Raw genomic sequence first — 16,080 nt, 5'->3', positions numbered from 1 at the left:
CCATCCTTCAACTATTATGCTGTTACCTGATCCTCCCCCGCTGCCTTCCCCCTTCGCATAGCTCCCATGGCTTCCTTTACTCTTTCCGGCGTTAGTTGTGGGATTTCAAATTCCACTAGACTATTTTCCCTTCCATTGTCGTCGTGGGTGCCACTGGTTCTGTATAAATCTCTACAGAACTCCTCAGCCACCATCCAATCTATTCCAATCTATTCTACGTCATTTATGTCATTAGTACTCCGCCATTGGTTGAAAATTTTAGGCCTACACCCACTTTGTTTGTCTGACACACCACGTTGGGTAAAACGTGAAAACTCTCCACGTAAAAATCGCCTGTACAAACTGATTATGCGCCAAGAAGCCGATAAATATACATACATTTCTTCGAATTCAACGCCTTCGTTGCCATTAGTCCTTCGCTATTGACAAAATGTTTTCTGGGCGCACCCACTTTGCCTTTTCTTCATATGACATGATGAAATCGCGAAAATCTCCCCACGGTAAACGGACGTGTACGCACTAATGCCACACTATTATGTTAAAGTACTGTATTTTATAATAGCCGGAGACTGGCCCTGCTCCAAAAGAATCGATGGTTACCCGCTAGCTATCTCCGGTACTCGAAGCCACCAGGGAGAACATTTTCTGCGTACATGAAAAGTATTGCTTCAAAGTACAGCATTACTAATCGTTTTCGGCACCCATACAACATCCGTCTGCCAGCTCTTCTTCAGTGAGAATTTGTCTTGGAGATATTTCTACCGTCCCACTGAATGCAGCCACGATCGTAGACGAGCCACCGCAAGCTACGCAAGCGGAAGCGGACCAATCGGAGCCCTTGGCACAACTCGCTTCTCCTGCTTATCTATTATCACTGCGCTAGGTTTGCCCGCTTAAAACGCTCACCGCTTCTGCGGCTCCTGCCTCCCGTCAGCCAAATGGATAAGGGAAACCTGTTTCGTAGGCAATGCTATTTGTAAATCAAGCAAACAATAGTCGTCTGCTATAAACGAAGGAGATCATTTTATTCGGCTGTTCAAGCAATGTTGCAAGTCGCCGCCTGTGCTTGCGTAAGCGGTTACATATTTTGCCGTCAGGAGATTGGAACAAAACCAGAAATAAACAGATTTACCTAATAAGGCCCCTGATCCCGTGCTGCACTGTCAGCATTCAATGTGGCCTAAACGGGATCACGCTCGCCTCCTAAGATTTAGGTGCAAGAAAGAGAAATCCACGTAGTCAAAACTAATCCGGAGCCCACCACTTGGGCTTCTAATCGTTTTCTAGAGGCATATGAAATTTCGTGTTGAGCTGTTTCCATTGGCAAAAGCACTAAACTGTCCATGTGACCTTTTAATGTTTGGAGGATTTACGAACAGTGCTCACACAAATAGTTTAACAGGAACATGAAGAATTGAAGTTACCGGAAGTGATCGGAAACACAAGCCTAAGTCTGGGTTTGAAGCTAAGGCTTCCTTGTTTAAAATACTTATGAGCCGCAGGTGTTCATAGAAGAATGTCGACGAATGGTGCCTTGCAATATCTGACTATTATGTCCACAGTCGTTTCCTAAACAGAACGGCAATTCTGCTGTAGTTATTATATTATTTATTCTATTTATGTTCTTTCGAACTTTATTTCCAAACCTTTCGAGCTCAATGTGGCATCGAATAGGTTCCTAAAGCGCCTTTTACATATATGACGCCACATTCTAAAAGAACCTGTATTTTCTGCAGCGCGAGTGGAGTTCCACGCAGTCAGATATCTCTCGGATTCAGCTGTCTCGACTTCCCATGTTAAAAAACAAAGCAGTAGAGTGAATATGGTTAGCTTGAACAATAACTGGCTAACCTGGTGCACGAATCTCAGTTCTCTGTTGAGAATGGTCGATTTTTTTCTCGACATGTCTGAGGAGACACCACGCACTAGTCAACTGCGATTTTGTGAGGAATGCATAATGAATAACAAATGCTTGCATTCAAGCATTCCTCCCAGCTTCAGTAAAGCAATTATGTGCGTGCGTTTGACGAACCATCAAACACGGAATGTTTAGAACTTGACGTTACATGTTTAGTGACAAAAACACATTGCTGTGTCTGCGGAAACCCTGTGACCTATAATATACCATTATACACAGCTTACCCTGAAGCTTGGCAGAGTTTAGGGCAACGTCAGAACAAGCAGCCTAGCGATTGTGACACTTTTGATCCCTCTCAAGTAAAATGGGAGGGACTCTTAACATTCGCCGTGGAATCGCCTCTTGCTTATCACGAGGCAAGAGTATCCAAGACCTAAAATTCCCCAAGTGCGCATGCTACGCATCACTCGTCCTTCATTGGATCGATATTACTCACAGAACGCTGACGATTACCGTTCTTTAGCTCCGCAAAGCCCTTTGCGTAACTATCAAATAAAGGATAAAGTGAGGGACCCGCTCATTTTGTTGCCTAATTTTCTTGAGGTCCCTAGGGGCCGTTGTCGTCGACTCTGGGGTGATAAACGACAGCGTTGTAGTGTCCTCTAGCTGGTGCAAGCTGCCTGTATTGATACATATCAGTCATGTGCATGCGTTGGCCACCCAGATGTGAGCATGCGTTCGACACCTACGTGGACGGGCCAATGAGAAAATTTATCATCAGTCAGCGCTAAGAAGACCTTGCATTTCTATAGGCATTGGCATAGGCTGGCCACTTTTGCTTGATTACCACGACAGGGTGATTTATTAGGTTGTCAAAGCACCCGTCGACTAGCGGCCATTACACAATTCCACGTAGTCAGACACAACATCCAGAATAGAGTTTGAACGTGTTTTTTATCACAATACAGTGCTTAGTTTCCTGGAAATGCCAGAAAACTAGAAATGAAGTGACAGACGTACTGATAGAAACCGGGTAAGACGGTTTTCCAGTAGAAGGAGGTCTCCAAGTCTCGGCTGTGCCACTAATTAAACAGTTAGGGCGTTTGACGCGGCAAAACAACGATATGATTATGACGCACGCGGTAGTTGGGGACTCCAAAATAATTTGGACCTCCTGGGGGACTTTGAACGTGCACCTGAATCCAAGTACACGGGTGGCGCTAACCAGAAAAAACAAGCTCAAGTATTTCCTGGTGTGAGCCTTAGAGGAGACAAAATAACGAAACATTGTACGATAGAGCAACAGCCTTAAAAAGTTCACCGACAGATACGATACATCCTAATGGGAAATATGAGCGCAGCTCTATAGGCGTTTATACTTCGCGATATATTCGCTGGCGTAGACAATCTGTCTCGTGCGTCACGTTGCAAACGGAACGAAGTTTGACGTGACTGCCTCAATAATCGGGGGATCGCGAGAGGCAGCGCATGAAGTCATGAGCGTGATTCACAACTGCCGCCGCAGACAGACATCCGCTCATGGAGCGTTTTCTTCCCATATATTGTATCGGTGGCGTCATCCTTGAGCAGACGACGCGCGCTACTTTGCCGCCATGTCCTGTCCAGCGTCACCGGAGAGTCCGTTTTGGGAGGCACTACGCTTTTCTTCTCACGCTTTCGCCAAAACTCCTCCTCCGTTTCTGCGTCATGGTTCCGCTGCACTCTCCTCTTCCGCTTTTCTTCTCACGCTTTCGCCAAAACTCCTCCTCCGTTTCTGCGTCATGGTTCCGCTGCACTCTCCTCTTCCGCTTTCCTCCTCACGCTCTCTTAGCCATCGCCATCTTTCATCCTCGGCTGCGCTCCACATTCGCTCGTTCATGCTTTTCTGTGCTTTTTCGTTCGGCTACGAGGGACGCCGATGTTCGCTGTAGGAACGGGCGCGCAAGGACTGCGCCCTAAAATATACCAAATCAACAAACCCAGCTTATGTGGCCATTGCAAGTGCGACATAGAAAATAAGTTTCTCTATCGTTTCTTACAACAGTAAGCTGAAACCAGCTAGTGACCTTGCATTACTTAAAGCAGCAATCAGAACAAGAAACATGGAGAGAAGGCACAAGGATGCCAAGGCGTAGGAAGTGCAGATCCCTAAACCGTGCAAAGGGAAAGAAATTGTTTACACAATCTGTGGGTGGGGGCACGACAAACTATACTCTTGCACCCTTTAACGAAGCAATGTCAATGTCAATGTCAACGTACATGGCATGTCAATGCACATGTACGTCATTTAGTAGTCGTGAGCCTGCCGTTGTGTCCAGTCCCAGCCATCATGCAGTCGGAAGAGCAATCAGCGCAGAATATTACGCAAGAACACCAGCATCTGTTTCAGCTGTTGTCACGTGCAACCATTCGCCACAGGCTTCACCGGCTGAAACAGACACCTTTCTCCAAGCGAACAGTCGCGGGTAGCAGGTGACAAAGTCTGAAACCGACACCGCTCTTCTAGAGTAATATTTTGCATTCATCCCAATTCGGACAGTAGACTGGTGAGAAGTCAATGCAATGTCACGCACACTAACACAAAGGACGCGCCTGCACAGTGCCATGCCTCGGCAACAGGCGCTTGCTTCGTTAGATGACTAAAGAGTGCTGTTATGCACGCGCTCGCAGATCGTTGAATCTTTTGTGTCCGCGTGCATTCACGTCTTCATTTAGTAAGGATTTAGCTTCAGGCACGAAAATTTTAATTTACAGGGGATAATCGAAGGATGATCTAAGCACGTACCCACGGAATCTTTGATTTGAAATGGCCAAAAGGGGTCACCTATTTCTTTTCACTATTTGATTACTACCTAGACTACATATGGTAAAAAAAAAGTTAAATTTTAATATTGATAGGGTTCGCTTGCTGTACCCGTTCGCAGCCGTGCAGAAAGACGAACCAGAGTCCTGAATTTGAACAAGAGAGTTTACTAGGGCAATTCGAGTGCCGCGCCGCCGGTCTGACAACAACCGCTGAGGGGCGCAGGCCTCGCCTTTTTTACGCGGATGTATGCCTCGGTGGGCATTGGACCATGACGCGCGCCGTAGAGGAAACTACAAAATAATTTTGGTCACCTGGGCTATCTTAACGTGCACCGAAAGCAAGTCACAAGGGCGTTTCCGCATTTCACCCCAATCGAAATGCGGCTGCCGTTGCCTGGATTTGATCGTGCACCCTAAGGCTTAGCAGCACAACGTCAAAGGAACCATGTCACCACGGCGGGTAACATATGTATAAGGGATGGCGATTCCTTCGACAAAATAGGCATGCATAGTTTCTTTTTCGTTTATTTTTCTCCTGTTTTCTTTCTTCTGTTGCAAGAACAGGAAATTTCAGTAGACATGAATTTCCGGTCACCTCATAGTCAAGTAATTTCTTTGAGTCATGATATATTCACACTGTTGAAAGGCGTGAAAGATCGCAATTTAGACGTCTAACGATACGCCCACATTCTTTATCGTGTGCGCGACAAAGTTTTATACTGGTGTTGTTATTCCCAATTCTGGACCTCACGACTTACAAACCACGGTAGGACTGTCTTCCCCGAAACGCTGGCATTGCTGCGACTTGCAGCGACTGTGCGCCAACAAAGAAATGACTGACAGCTACATCAGTTCCTAGGCCGCCGCAAGCGCACTCGAAAGTTTCCGGACAGGTGCTCAAGACAAATTAGTTATTTCGCCATGGATTTCTTTCTTTCTCCAAAACTTGGAGGACAAATCTATGGTTCAAACAACGTCTGCCCTTGAAACTCGTTCCGAGCAGGGCCTTGTGACTAGAAGATTCACTAGGCGCGAGCGCGATAGAAAACAAGAGTTTCAACCTTCTTTTTTCTTTTTTGCTGTTGCTGTGGAGCCATTTTAGGCCAACGTAGAGATGTTTCACGTACCACATAGACGTATAAGGACGCAGCGAAGAGAAGAAAGCCGGCGGTACATGACGGTTCATGCAGACGTACTAGACATTCCCAGCTGCATCCCGACGGTGTCTATTGTTCGTCTCTCTTCGCTGTTCTTCCTGCAGGGTCACATGGGTCAACTGCATGAATGGTCCGATTCTTCCCAACCGGCCTTCCACGCGTGAGTGACTCGTAAGTATTGTCCGATTAGTTTGTGCAGTATCAACGTCAAGCGTAACCGAACGCGGCTTTGTCCAAAAGAGGAGAAAGATGTCTTGTTGAAAGACAATAGCATGAACGGATTCAACGTTCTGTGCTCAATATTACCAATGACCGCCTGGCCCCCTTTTTTGAAATGGAGCTTGTGGCACAGCCAATGTTTTTTAGAGTGTCAAATAGAGCGTCACTAATTTTGCTTGTCGTCGTTGTCACTTCACATGCAAAACTTACAGGTAGGTGGAGTAATGAAGGTATTGATATTTCTTTCGTTTCACCCTTTAGGAACTACAAATTTAAACAAATGAAAATAAAACCGTTCGGTTAACTTACAGACGAAATGAGACAAAGCGCTGAGCAGGACCTGTGGGCTAATTGGCCTGGTTGCTCGTTTCATGAACGTTTCTCTACGCAGTTTTAGGGCACGTCGAGTAATCGAGACAGTGGAACGTTTCACCGCGCCCTCTGTCAGTGTCCCTCGCCGTAAACAGAGCTGCTTTCAGACGGCTAACTTCTCAGACGCTATCACAGTACTTTGCGTGCAGCCGCAAGCTTCTTGGTGGTCACTCTCACCGTGATGTACCAAGTGTAGTACGTTCTCGCGCTTTAGGTGCAGCTGAAGTTCGCAGAATCTGCAGCGGCGCTTCCTATGCGCACGTTGCTGAAAAAAAAAACTCAGTGACATTAAGCATATTAGGAAGCGCCGGCTGTGTTTACCGAACAATGGGGTAGCGCTTCGCCGCAATAGGAGAACAGTGAGTTTTGACATGACCAAAGTGCATGCCCTACAGCGTGAAAGGTTTCTTCACTGAATCTTCTTGGCGGCGAGATTCGTTATTGAAGGAACGATGGTCTCATTGAGGTGGCAGCGCTCAACGAGCGAAAAACGTGAAAAGGAAATGTGCAGCTCAAGCTTCAACTTTTCTCTGCAAACTAAGTTTGCACAATGCGAAAAGACAGAAGAAGAAGTACGCTTCGGCAGGCTAGCTAGTTCATGCTGAATTCTGCAGTGTACTTTGCAAAAGGTACACCGCATGTACCGAAAAAAAAGAATTGAGAAACCAGAAAGAAAAGAGGAAAACGAAAGCTTACAGCTCTTTCCTTTCGTGTGTCTCCTCTTTCCGCACCTTGTGGTGCAGATTTCTCGCAGTGTATTACGTAATTTAGATAGAACAAATAGGTACACAAAGCACCCGCACCGACCCTGATATTCTACTGCTTGGAATTCAGTGCCCGCATTCGGCTTCTTCCGTTTCTACGTGTCACGTCCATTCCCGTGGCACCAACTCAGTTCTTGAGCACACTTTTACAGTTGCCTCGTGAACGAACCATGTGGGAGGAAACGATCTCGAAACGTCTTCGTCATCACATAATCCACCTTGCTCAAAAGTGTTCGCATCTTGTTTATTTCTTGAAGCAATGAGCAGATTTCAGTAAAAAATAATCCTATTTTCGGTGAAGGATTCCTTGGGGTGTGCGGCGTAGAATTCTTCAATATAGAAAGCTAAAAGCCTAAAGGCAAGAAACAGAAGTCAGTAGCTTCTGACATGCGTCCCCGGCCGCGCGTTAGGTACGTATTAGGTGCGCATTAGGTGTTCAATGCGTGCGCACTTTTGTGCATCTTTGAATAAACAACGGTTTCTTAATAAAGTAACCGGAACGCCAATGCATCTCTTCGGACACTTTAAAAATTAATATCTGGCAACTGGTGCTGTCCAGAGGATTCGCTTTAATTGTACACGCCGTGGCAATTCAGCGGCTATAATTTGTAGATTGAAATATGTGGCATAAAGTAATTAATTAAAAGCGCGAATTAGCGCAATTACGTTAATTATTCAACTGGACATTTTGTTTTCTCGTAGGAGTAATGGCCGCCTGATCGAGTAATCTAGCCCAAGGGTTAGAACTGTGCTATCTGCCAGAGGCTACCTTTAAAAAATTTTTGTGCAGCTAAAAAAATATCCCGCATATTTTGACCTGCCACACACATAATCACATGCACACGCAAACAAACAGCAATGGTAACATTGTTTGTGTGTGCGTACGGGTATGCATATGTCCACTTTGTTTTCGCTCCCGTCGAAATACTGCATCACCGACAAGCAATCACATTGAAATGTGACACGCCGCTGCTGCTTAGCGGCTGTAGCGTTGCGCTATTAAGCAAAAGATCGCAGGATCAAATGCCAGCCGCGGCGGCGACATATGTATGGGCTGAAATGCAAGAACGCCACTGGGCCATGCATTGGGTGCAAGCTAAAGAGCCACAAGTGGTCGAAATTAATGAGAAGCCGCTCACTAGAGCGTGCCTGAAGATAAGATCATGGTTATCGCATGTAAAGCCCCCGAATTTACTTTAACATTGAAATGCCGCAGTAAGCAGCGCGGGAAAACTTCATAGCCAGTGCCGATGATAGCTGAGCGTCAAAGTGCCCCGAAATACTTCTCTAACTATAGAATGGCCTAACTATTTAACGACGGCTTCTCACGAACGTCAAGCCGTACGTTTTTTTTCGAATTGTTCAACTATAAATGGACTTATCACACGGATACCCGGTTTTCTCTCTCTGATTTGCCTCTTCTGCCGAGCTGAAAGCTACACAGCGGAGAAGCCAAGAGGGCGAAGCCCCGGCCAAAAATGTTGACTGTTACGGCGGTGAAAGGGTTCACACCGTGGCAGCAGCGGTAGACTAGGCAGCACGCCGCTGCCATTTCGATAGAATGCGCAGCCGACGCCGCTACGCGTAGTGTAAATAAGGTAATGATTTTCGTCGTATTGAAATTACAAACAAATATAATTTTCATTTATTAAACTGAAAATTGGCAATTATGTCTTTCAGACAATGCTCTCATTATCACGAAATCAGGCAATAGCGTTGGCGGACAAGTTGCTTTTTGATGAAGCTGCATGGCTGCATTGCGGAAGCAATAACAAGTGATTTTTCACTCTTTTCCACACAATACTGCTAATTCCTTGCTGCATATAGTGCAGTAATGTTTGAGCCACACTTTCATAGCCGCCTGTATATACCACAGTTCGGCAACGTTTTCTTAAGATATTCGAAAAGTTCTGCACGGCTCCTTCAAGCAATATTCTTTAGGCACTTCGAAGCAAAGTATACACATTCCCTGTTTCGACACACTTTCTTTTAGGTCACCTTTCCGCGTGTGGCACTCTAGAGGTCCCTGCTCCGAACGGTATACCTCGCGTGGATCAATTTTGCAAGCCATGGCTGGCCAGCCTTTCCGAGGTATACAAACAACGCTTCTGCTTGTGCAAGATGGGCCACGTACGCAACGCTTGGGGAAAATGCATCAGGATAGAAGAGTGCTATGACTGCCTCTTCGCCGCCAACATGGATTTCAACCCTTGTTCCTCGGCATGTCCACACATCTGCGGCTGGTTAGCACCTACGGCCTGTACCCAGCAGTGCGTAAAAGGTTGCGCATGCGCGCCAGGATTTCTCAGGTGAGCCTGCCCGTCTTGAGGGCCGCTATTACGTTAAGCTATTCCAGATTTTCCTATTCTAATTCTGCAATTAGCCCTCCGCTACAGCAAAATATATTTTCGGGCCACCACCTATTCATCTGGCTGTCAAGCGACGTCACGAAATCTGCGAAAACGCCCCATATTATATGTATATACTGATTCTGCATCATTTGAACAAACGAAAGAAAAAATATCATTTTTTGATCTGGCGCCTTCGCTATTAGCTCTCTGGTATTGGTCGAAGGTTTTCGGCAAGCACCCACTTCGCCTGTCTGTCACTCGACGTCGTGAAACCGCGAAAACTCAGCGTGTCAAAGTGATTTGTACGCGTTAAAGACGCATTATTATGCCGAACGTAACGGACCTGTTTTTCTGAATAGCCGGGCACTGCCCCTTTCCGAAATGAATAGAAAATGGCTGCCTGCCCACCACTCTGGCACTGGCAACTCGAGGCTGCCAGGAAGCAGATATTTTATTTGCACACACTGAACATTTTAGCCTGGCAGTATACAGTTATCGAACGTTTTCGGCACATTTTTAACGTTCCGTTGCACGCGATGACGATTTTAGACCAGCCACCGCAAGTTAAGTAAGGGGAAGCGGACCAGTCCCAGACCCCGCCTCAACCCTCCTCATCCGGCTATCTGCTTTCACCGTACTGGCTAGGGCCCATCGAAACCGTCTGCACTTGAGAGAGTCCTTTGCCTTCTGTCAGCCAATTAGACAAGAAAACTGCTGGATATAGGCAATGCTGTTCGCGTTGTAACCGAAAGAAATTGACCCTTCTTTTTTCAAATAGCGCTGCTGGTTAGCGCTCGATCCTTGTATCTGTGTTTACATAAGTGTGATGTCAGGAGCTTGGAATAAAACAGAATGAAATAGTTTTACGTTATAGAGCCCCAGAACAGACTCATTCTGCGGAAGCTTTCCGCAGTAACCACAGGGCGATAACTGAGCTAAACGAGCGGTGAAAGCGAAGGGGCAGGCAGGCCATGTGCAATCACCGCGACACTGTCGGCTGATTACCTCGAGGCAAGAGTGTCCTGGATAATAAAACGTCGAAGCGAGCGTGATTTGCATGACTGGGCATGTTTGCCACCGATATCAGTAGCGAAAGCGATCAAAAGCTTGGGCTGTGCGAACCTGTGTACACAGCTCTCAGACAAGCAATGTAGCGTGGGTCATTGCCCCTCGAAATAGGAAAGCACTTTGATTTGACTGCACTTTCTGAAACGGATCTCTACAGTATCCTATTTATTTCTTACAGCGAAGCTGCATATGGCCACAGTGGCATTTATTTTTCATGTTTCTGGGTCAACAATAAAAACATTGACTCGCCATCCCGGCTCTGCAAACGTGGATGTCAATCTTGCAAAACTATCACTTGCTGAGGTGGATATACAATGCTTAATTGATGGTTGAGATGCTTGTTTTGACCTAGTTTTGCTGTGGGTGATTTGAATGGACAATTTCAATGAATGTATGCACTGTTCGCTTCAACTTGGTGAGCGCCTGTAGCCTCTGCCTTACGTGGGTATGAGCCATAGCATCTTTTGCTTGCTGACGAGGGTATCAGTCATTGCTTATGGGAGTTTGAGCCATTGCTGACGATCATGCTTGTTTTGAGCTTCTTCTTTATTGAAACGTACGTTGTTATGTACGTTGTGTGCGGGGTTTGAATGAATGTATGCGCTATTCGCTTCACTGGTGCTTTTAGACTCTGCATTACGAGGGTGATGAGCCATTGCATTTTTGCTTGCTTAAGGGATATGGGCCATTGCTGCTGTCGCTCATTTTTGCTCACGGCTCGACACGAAAAATGCCGACCACCCAGGGGCTAACAGCTTCGCTGAAGAAGGTGTGCGGGGGCCAATCCCGGAAATAGTGCAATACCTGGCAAACCCGCAGCGGACTTGAAGCAGGCTTGAAGCACTCCGCCAATAATAATAATAATAATAATAATAATAATAATAATAATAATAATAATAATAATAATAATAATAATAATAATAATAATAATAATAATAAACTAAGATGCAGTGCTTGAAGCCGATGGAATCGTTCGTGAACAGCACATAGACTCACGAGCACAAGGCGTTGCCATATATGCAAAGGGAAAAATGTATGTAAAACAATACAACCCTTGACTCGCAAGAGGACAGTGCCACCTACTGTGGCGATGTCTGTCCGTACAAACAAAAGACGAAATTTTCATACCCACTGTTTACACATCTTCAGGCACGTCAAAGTGCGATATTGAGAAGTTGACGGCCACGGTGTTTGCGTGCTTCAGCCGTGATGACACTGCATCTAGTGATCATCGTTGGAGACTTCAATGTGTACATTTCAAAACCAGACAAGAACTTGTTGACTTAGTTTGTGCTAGAAGAGCTTGATTTGAAGTGCCACACCAATCGTAGTCACTAAACTGCTCAACAACGGTAGTGTACAGATTTAACTTTGGCGGGAATCTGTCTAAGGTGGTAACCCAACCAATCAGTGTATATCACAGTAATCACAACAATCTCGTCGCTGGCATCACAAAATGATGAACATCAATAACTGTACCCTTTCATAACCACGTGTGATGTGCTGCAGCTTCGCTGGTCATGCGCCTTCAGAGAGTGGAATGGCTCCCGAATTTTTAATTTTTTTCGCGTGCCAACGTAATCAAGAGTAAGCTTTTCCAACTTGTCACTTGAGCTTTGCCCAGAATGCCTTGTACCAATGTGTAGCGCCACCATGTGTTCGAAGCTCTGACTTAGGATAATCAGTGAACGGGCCCTGGCCCACGGTTTCAAGTCCGAGCTTGGTTCCAGGGAATCAGTCCGGGGCCCGCCCTGGGCCCCTCAGAAATCTCTTTAACCTGACCAGCTCGCGTTTCAGGCAGGCACGGACCCGTGCATTGTGCCAGTGGACCTCCGTACTGTTCACCTTCGCCTTCGTTATGCCAAGAGAAAAATCTTTCATCCGAGCATGGCATAAAATTCCAAGATAAACATTTTCACATTCCTGCGTCTGCCTTAGGATGGATGGGTCTTCCTCACCTTTTTTTATTTTTTACACACCCATAGTTGTTACTTACGGGCTATAGTGTTTCGGCTGCTAAGCACGAGGTTGAAGGATTGAATTTCGGGCACGGCGGCCGCATTTAATGGAGTAGTTATATTTGACCGTGTAGTTATATATAGGTGCAAGTTAAAGGACCTCCAGGTAGTCCAAATTCAATAATCAGATCGTCGTTTTGGCAAGTGAAAGCCCTTAATTTAATTCTTTTTGACCCTTTCATGAGACCTCCGCCTTGTGGATTCCGTAGAACATGTTTGCTTATTACTGTCCAAATATTTAACCTATTCCGGCGGAAAACCTCTCCCCCGCTGTTTAATGCGTTATAGCGTGGTTAGTAGGAAACTTGGCCTGAGATACGCGCAATCCGATGGCTAACGGAAATTTCAGAACTACTGTGCTACATCATGTGAGTCTTTATTGGAGCATCATTAGGATGTCTTATGAAGCGGGTCAAGGCACGTGACATTTTACAACTTTTGATTTTTATTCAACAGGGTGAATTTTCCTGCACGGTAAACAAAAGTTTCAAATGATCGTAATTTTTGTAAATACTTACAAACAGCCCTGTCTCATGGCGTGTTATTTTATCAACTACTCGTACAATGTGGCGTTTATAAAATGTTATTGATTTTTCTACCTCTCTCTCTGTCTCTCTCTCACAGCCCCTTACAGTGTTGAAGCAGGCTGAAACGAAAAAAATGATCTTTGTACGTGATGCACTTTCATGACTCCACGAATTGTATAATAAGTACCCTTGAGTTTTAAGGCATGTGCGCCGCGTTTAAAGTCTGTGACAATTACTCAAGAGCAGCTGAAGAATAAGAAGGTTATTGATTTAGTGAAAATAATACTACCAAGTGGAGAAGAAACGCAACCGACTTCTCGAACCCACATTCATTTTATAATAATAGGAATTCGCAATACTATCGAAATTATTTTGTCGTTTCCAAAGTAGCACGTGCCAAATCATCGCTGTGCCTAAGGCAACGCAAAAGAGATTCTCAAGGCAGGTGATAGTTTCGCCATGAGCTTTGAGAGTAAATTATGTTTTCGTATTGTTTATCACTGTGTGCACTATCGTTCTAAGGTACAATGTAGAAAAAGCGTCCACACGAGTGGATTTCTCAGTAGAAGTGCACTACATTTTCGGAGAATCACATACGTACACACACACAGACAAACATAAATTAAGCAATTCTGTTAAACTTGGCACTTTTGCTAACACTGAAAAAATATAGAAAGACTACGATAATAATATTCACTAAGTAAATTTTCTTATACCCCGACAACACTTTGCTTTGAACATACTGAGTACTACGTCGTAGTGACACACATAATCTATAGTTGAACATTCTCTTTCCCAATGACTTAATTTATTTCGCTATTTTCGTGTACCAATTTTTGCAGGGCTTTCCCTAAGGGACCGTGCGTAGACGCGGCTCTGTGTCCGCGTAGATGTCCTGGAGCTCATCAGATTTTCACAACATGCTCGCCTCTATGTCCACGGACTTGCCGTAATCCTCACCCAAGATGGTGTCCGCCAGTCTGCGGCGGTCCACGCTGCGTCTGCGAGCCTGGCTACGTCGCGTTAACGATGCATCCGCTCACCTGCATCCAACAAGATGAGTGCCACGATCGCTACCTAACATGCCCGCGGCCCCACCAAGAGTACACGTTCTGCAAATCCCACTGTCCTGCCACGTGTTATGACGAGAGTCCACGTTCCTGCACTAGGCTGTGCGCAGGACGAGGCTGCGTCTGCAAGAAAGGCTACGTTCAATTAGAAGCGGATCCTCTGGTATGCGTTCCACCCCAGCAATGCCCGCCCAAGCCAATGTGCGCTGGTCGAGGCCAGGTCTACACGACCTGCATGCCTCGCTGCCCTGACACCTGCTCAGACACAAAACCTCGACACTGCACTTCTGACTGCGCAGGGAAAGGATGCGTTTGTGACGAAGGGTTCGTCCAGTTGCAAGCGGAGCCGCTGATATGTGTTCGCAGGAAGGAATGTCCCGCAATGCCAGAGCAGTGTCCGGGTGCAAACCAGGTTTTCACCCGCTGCAAACCCCGCTGCCCGGCCACTTGCTCCGTCAGCGGACCTCGCCCGTGCGCTGCCGACTGCGCGGGTCAAGGATGTGTGTGCAAGGATGGTTACGTGCAGCTGCAAGAGACGCCGCTGATCTGCGTTCGACGGGAAAATTGCCCGGTCATGCCGAAGATGTGCCCGGCTCCCAACCAGCAGTACACGTCTTGTAAATCCCGCTGTCCTATCACTTGCGCAAACAAGGCACATCGCACGTGTAGATACGAATGTGCAGGACACGGCTGTGTCTGCAAGCCTGGGTACGTGCAGTTACGTGATGAACCGCTGATTTGCGTGCCGCCTGATAAGTGTCCTGCCTTGCCGGAGCGTTGCAAAGGCCATAACCAGGAGTACTCGGAATGCGTGAGCTTGTGCCCGCCGACTTGCTGGGAGAGGAATCCTCGCCCGTGCGCGGCCGTTTGCGCGGGCCAGGGTTGCGTTTGCAAGGCGGGGTACCTTATTTTGAAGGAGAATCCTTTGATATGCGTCGATCCGCAACAGTGCTATTACGAGGGAAATAGGAGCCTCCCGCAGCCTTCACCGCTTGGGATGGTCACTTCAGCTTCAAGTTAGCGCTGGCGCGATCACGCAGCGCGGTGATTAAAGGGAAACTATGTCAAGACTGGTGGCAAAAAACATAGGTTGCATGAAGATGTTTGCGAAGCACAAACATTTCAGCTGTTGATAATCATTCAGTGGTGCACTTGGTGCTTTCGGTGCGGTTTTCACAGTTTCATACTTTGCTTGCAGAACCCTAACAAGCCTTCGGAAATAAATCGAAAACGCTTGCAGGGTGAGACGTGTGTCCTTTTTCAAAATCTAGCGTTACAATCGCAACAAGAGAACGCGGAAAATCAGTTTACATTAAATTAAACAGCACGAATTTATTTTAACGTAGCACATCTGACTGTGCTTGAGGTAAGGGATATAATATTGCAATTTAATTTGCGTTCAACGTGGTTTTTACATAATTTCTATGCAAAAGGTGAAGGGTATCTTTTATTAAATTTCTGAGCGTACCACTTGCGTTCCTTTTTAGTTTGGGCTCATTTTGTCCTGGTCACATGTTAGGTTACGTGAGAGGATCTTCTGAGAACCTTTACACAATGGTTATGCGCAGAATGTTCTCTTTGTGTGTGTGTGACGTTAAGTTAATCGGGAAACCCATGGAGTCTATCTTCAACGGATGGAAAGCTTTCAAGAGCGTGTGGTGCATAAATGCATTGAAGTTCACTTCTAGGTAAGTGGTCTAGACTAAAAAGAAACAAGTTATTGACGAAGTCGGGAGTGGTACTCTTGACTGGACCTTACGGTTTGCGCTGATTCTGCCACAACTGGCGCTGTTCGATACTTCAACGCGTACGGAAGTGTGGGCCTAATATACAAAAAATTACACGCTGCTCACGAGGTTAATCGATGTCAT

General features: G+C 46.1%; 1 protein-coding gene across 1 annotated transcript; it reads left to right on the top strand.

The window, feature by feature from the left end:
• The first annotated feature begins 6,109 nt into the window (after window positions 1-6,109).
• LOC142563942 (zonadhesin-like) lies at window positions 6,110-15,676 on the top strand. Its single transcript, XM_075674689.1, has 2 exons — window positions 6,110-6,251; window positions 13,982-15,676. Exon 2 carries the CDS (start codon window positions 14,169-14,171, stop codon window positions 15,228-15,230), a length of 1,062 nt encoding a protein of 353 aa, XP_075530804.1. The 5' UTR covers window positions 6,110-6,251; window positions 13,982-14,168; the 3' UTR covers window positions 15,231-15,676.
• Window positions 15,677-16,080: the final 404 nt, after the last annotated feature.

The sequence above is a fragment of the Dermacentor variabilis genome, chromosome 11, assembly GCF_050947875.1.
Source record: "Dermacentor variabilis isolate Ectoservices chromosome 11, ASM5094787v1, whole genome shotgun sequence".
Taxonomy (NCBI): Eukaryota; Metazoa; Arthropoda; class Arachnida; order Ixodida; family Ixodidae; genus Dermacentor; species Dermacentor variabilis.
This window is presented reverse-complemented; position numbering and strand designations above follow the sequence as displayed.

What these genes read in the sequence shown, in the direction of transcription:
- LOC142563942 (XM_075674689.1), top strand. Translation starts at nt 14,169, where the DNA reads ATGCATCCGCTCACCTGCATCCAACAAGATGAGTGCCACGATCGCTAC.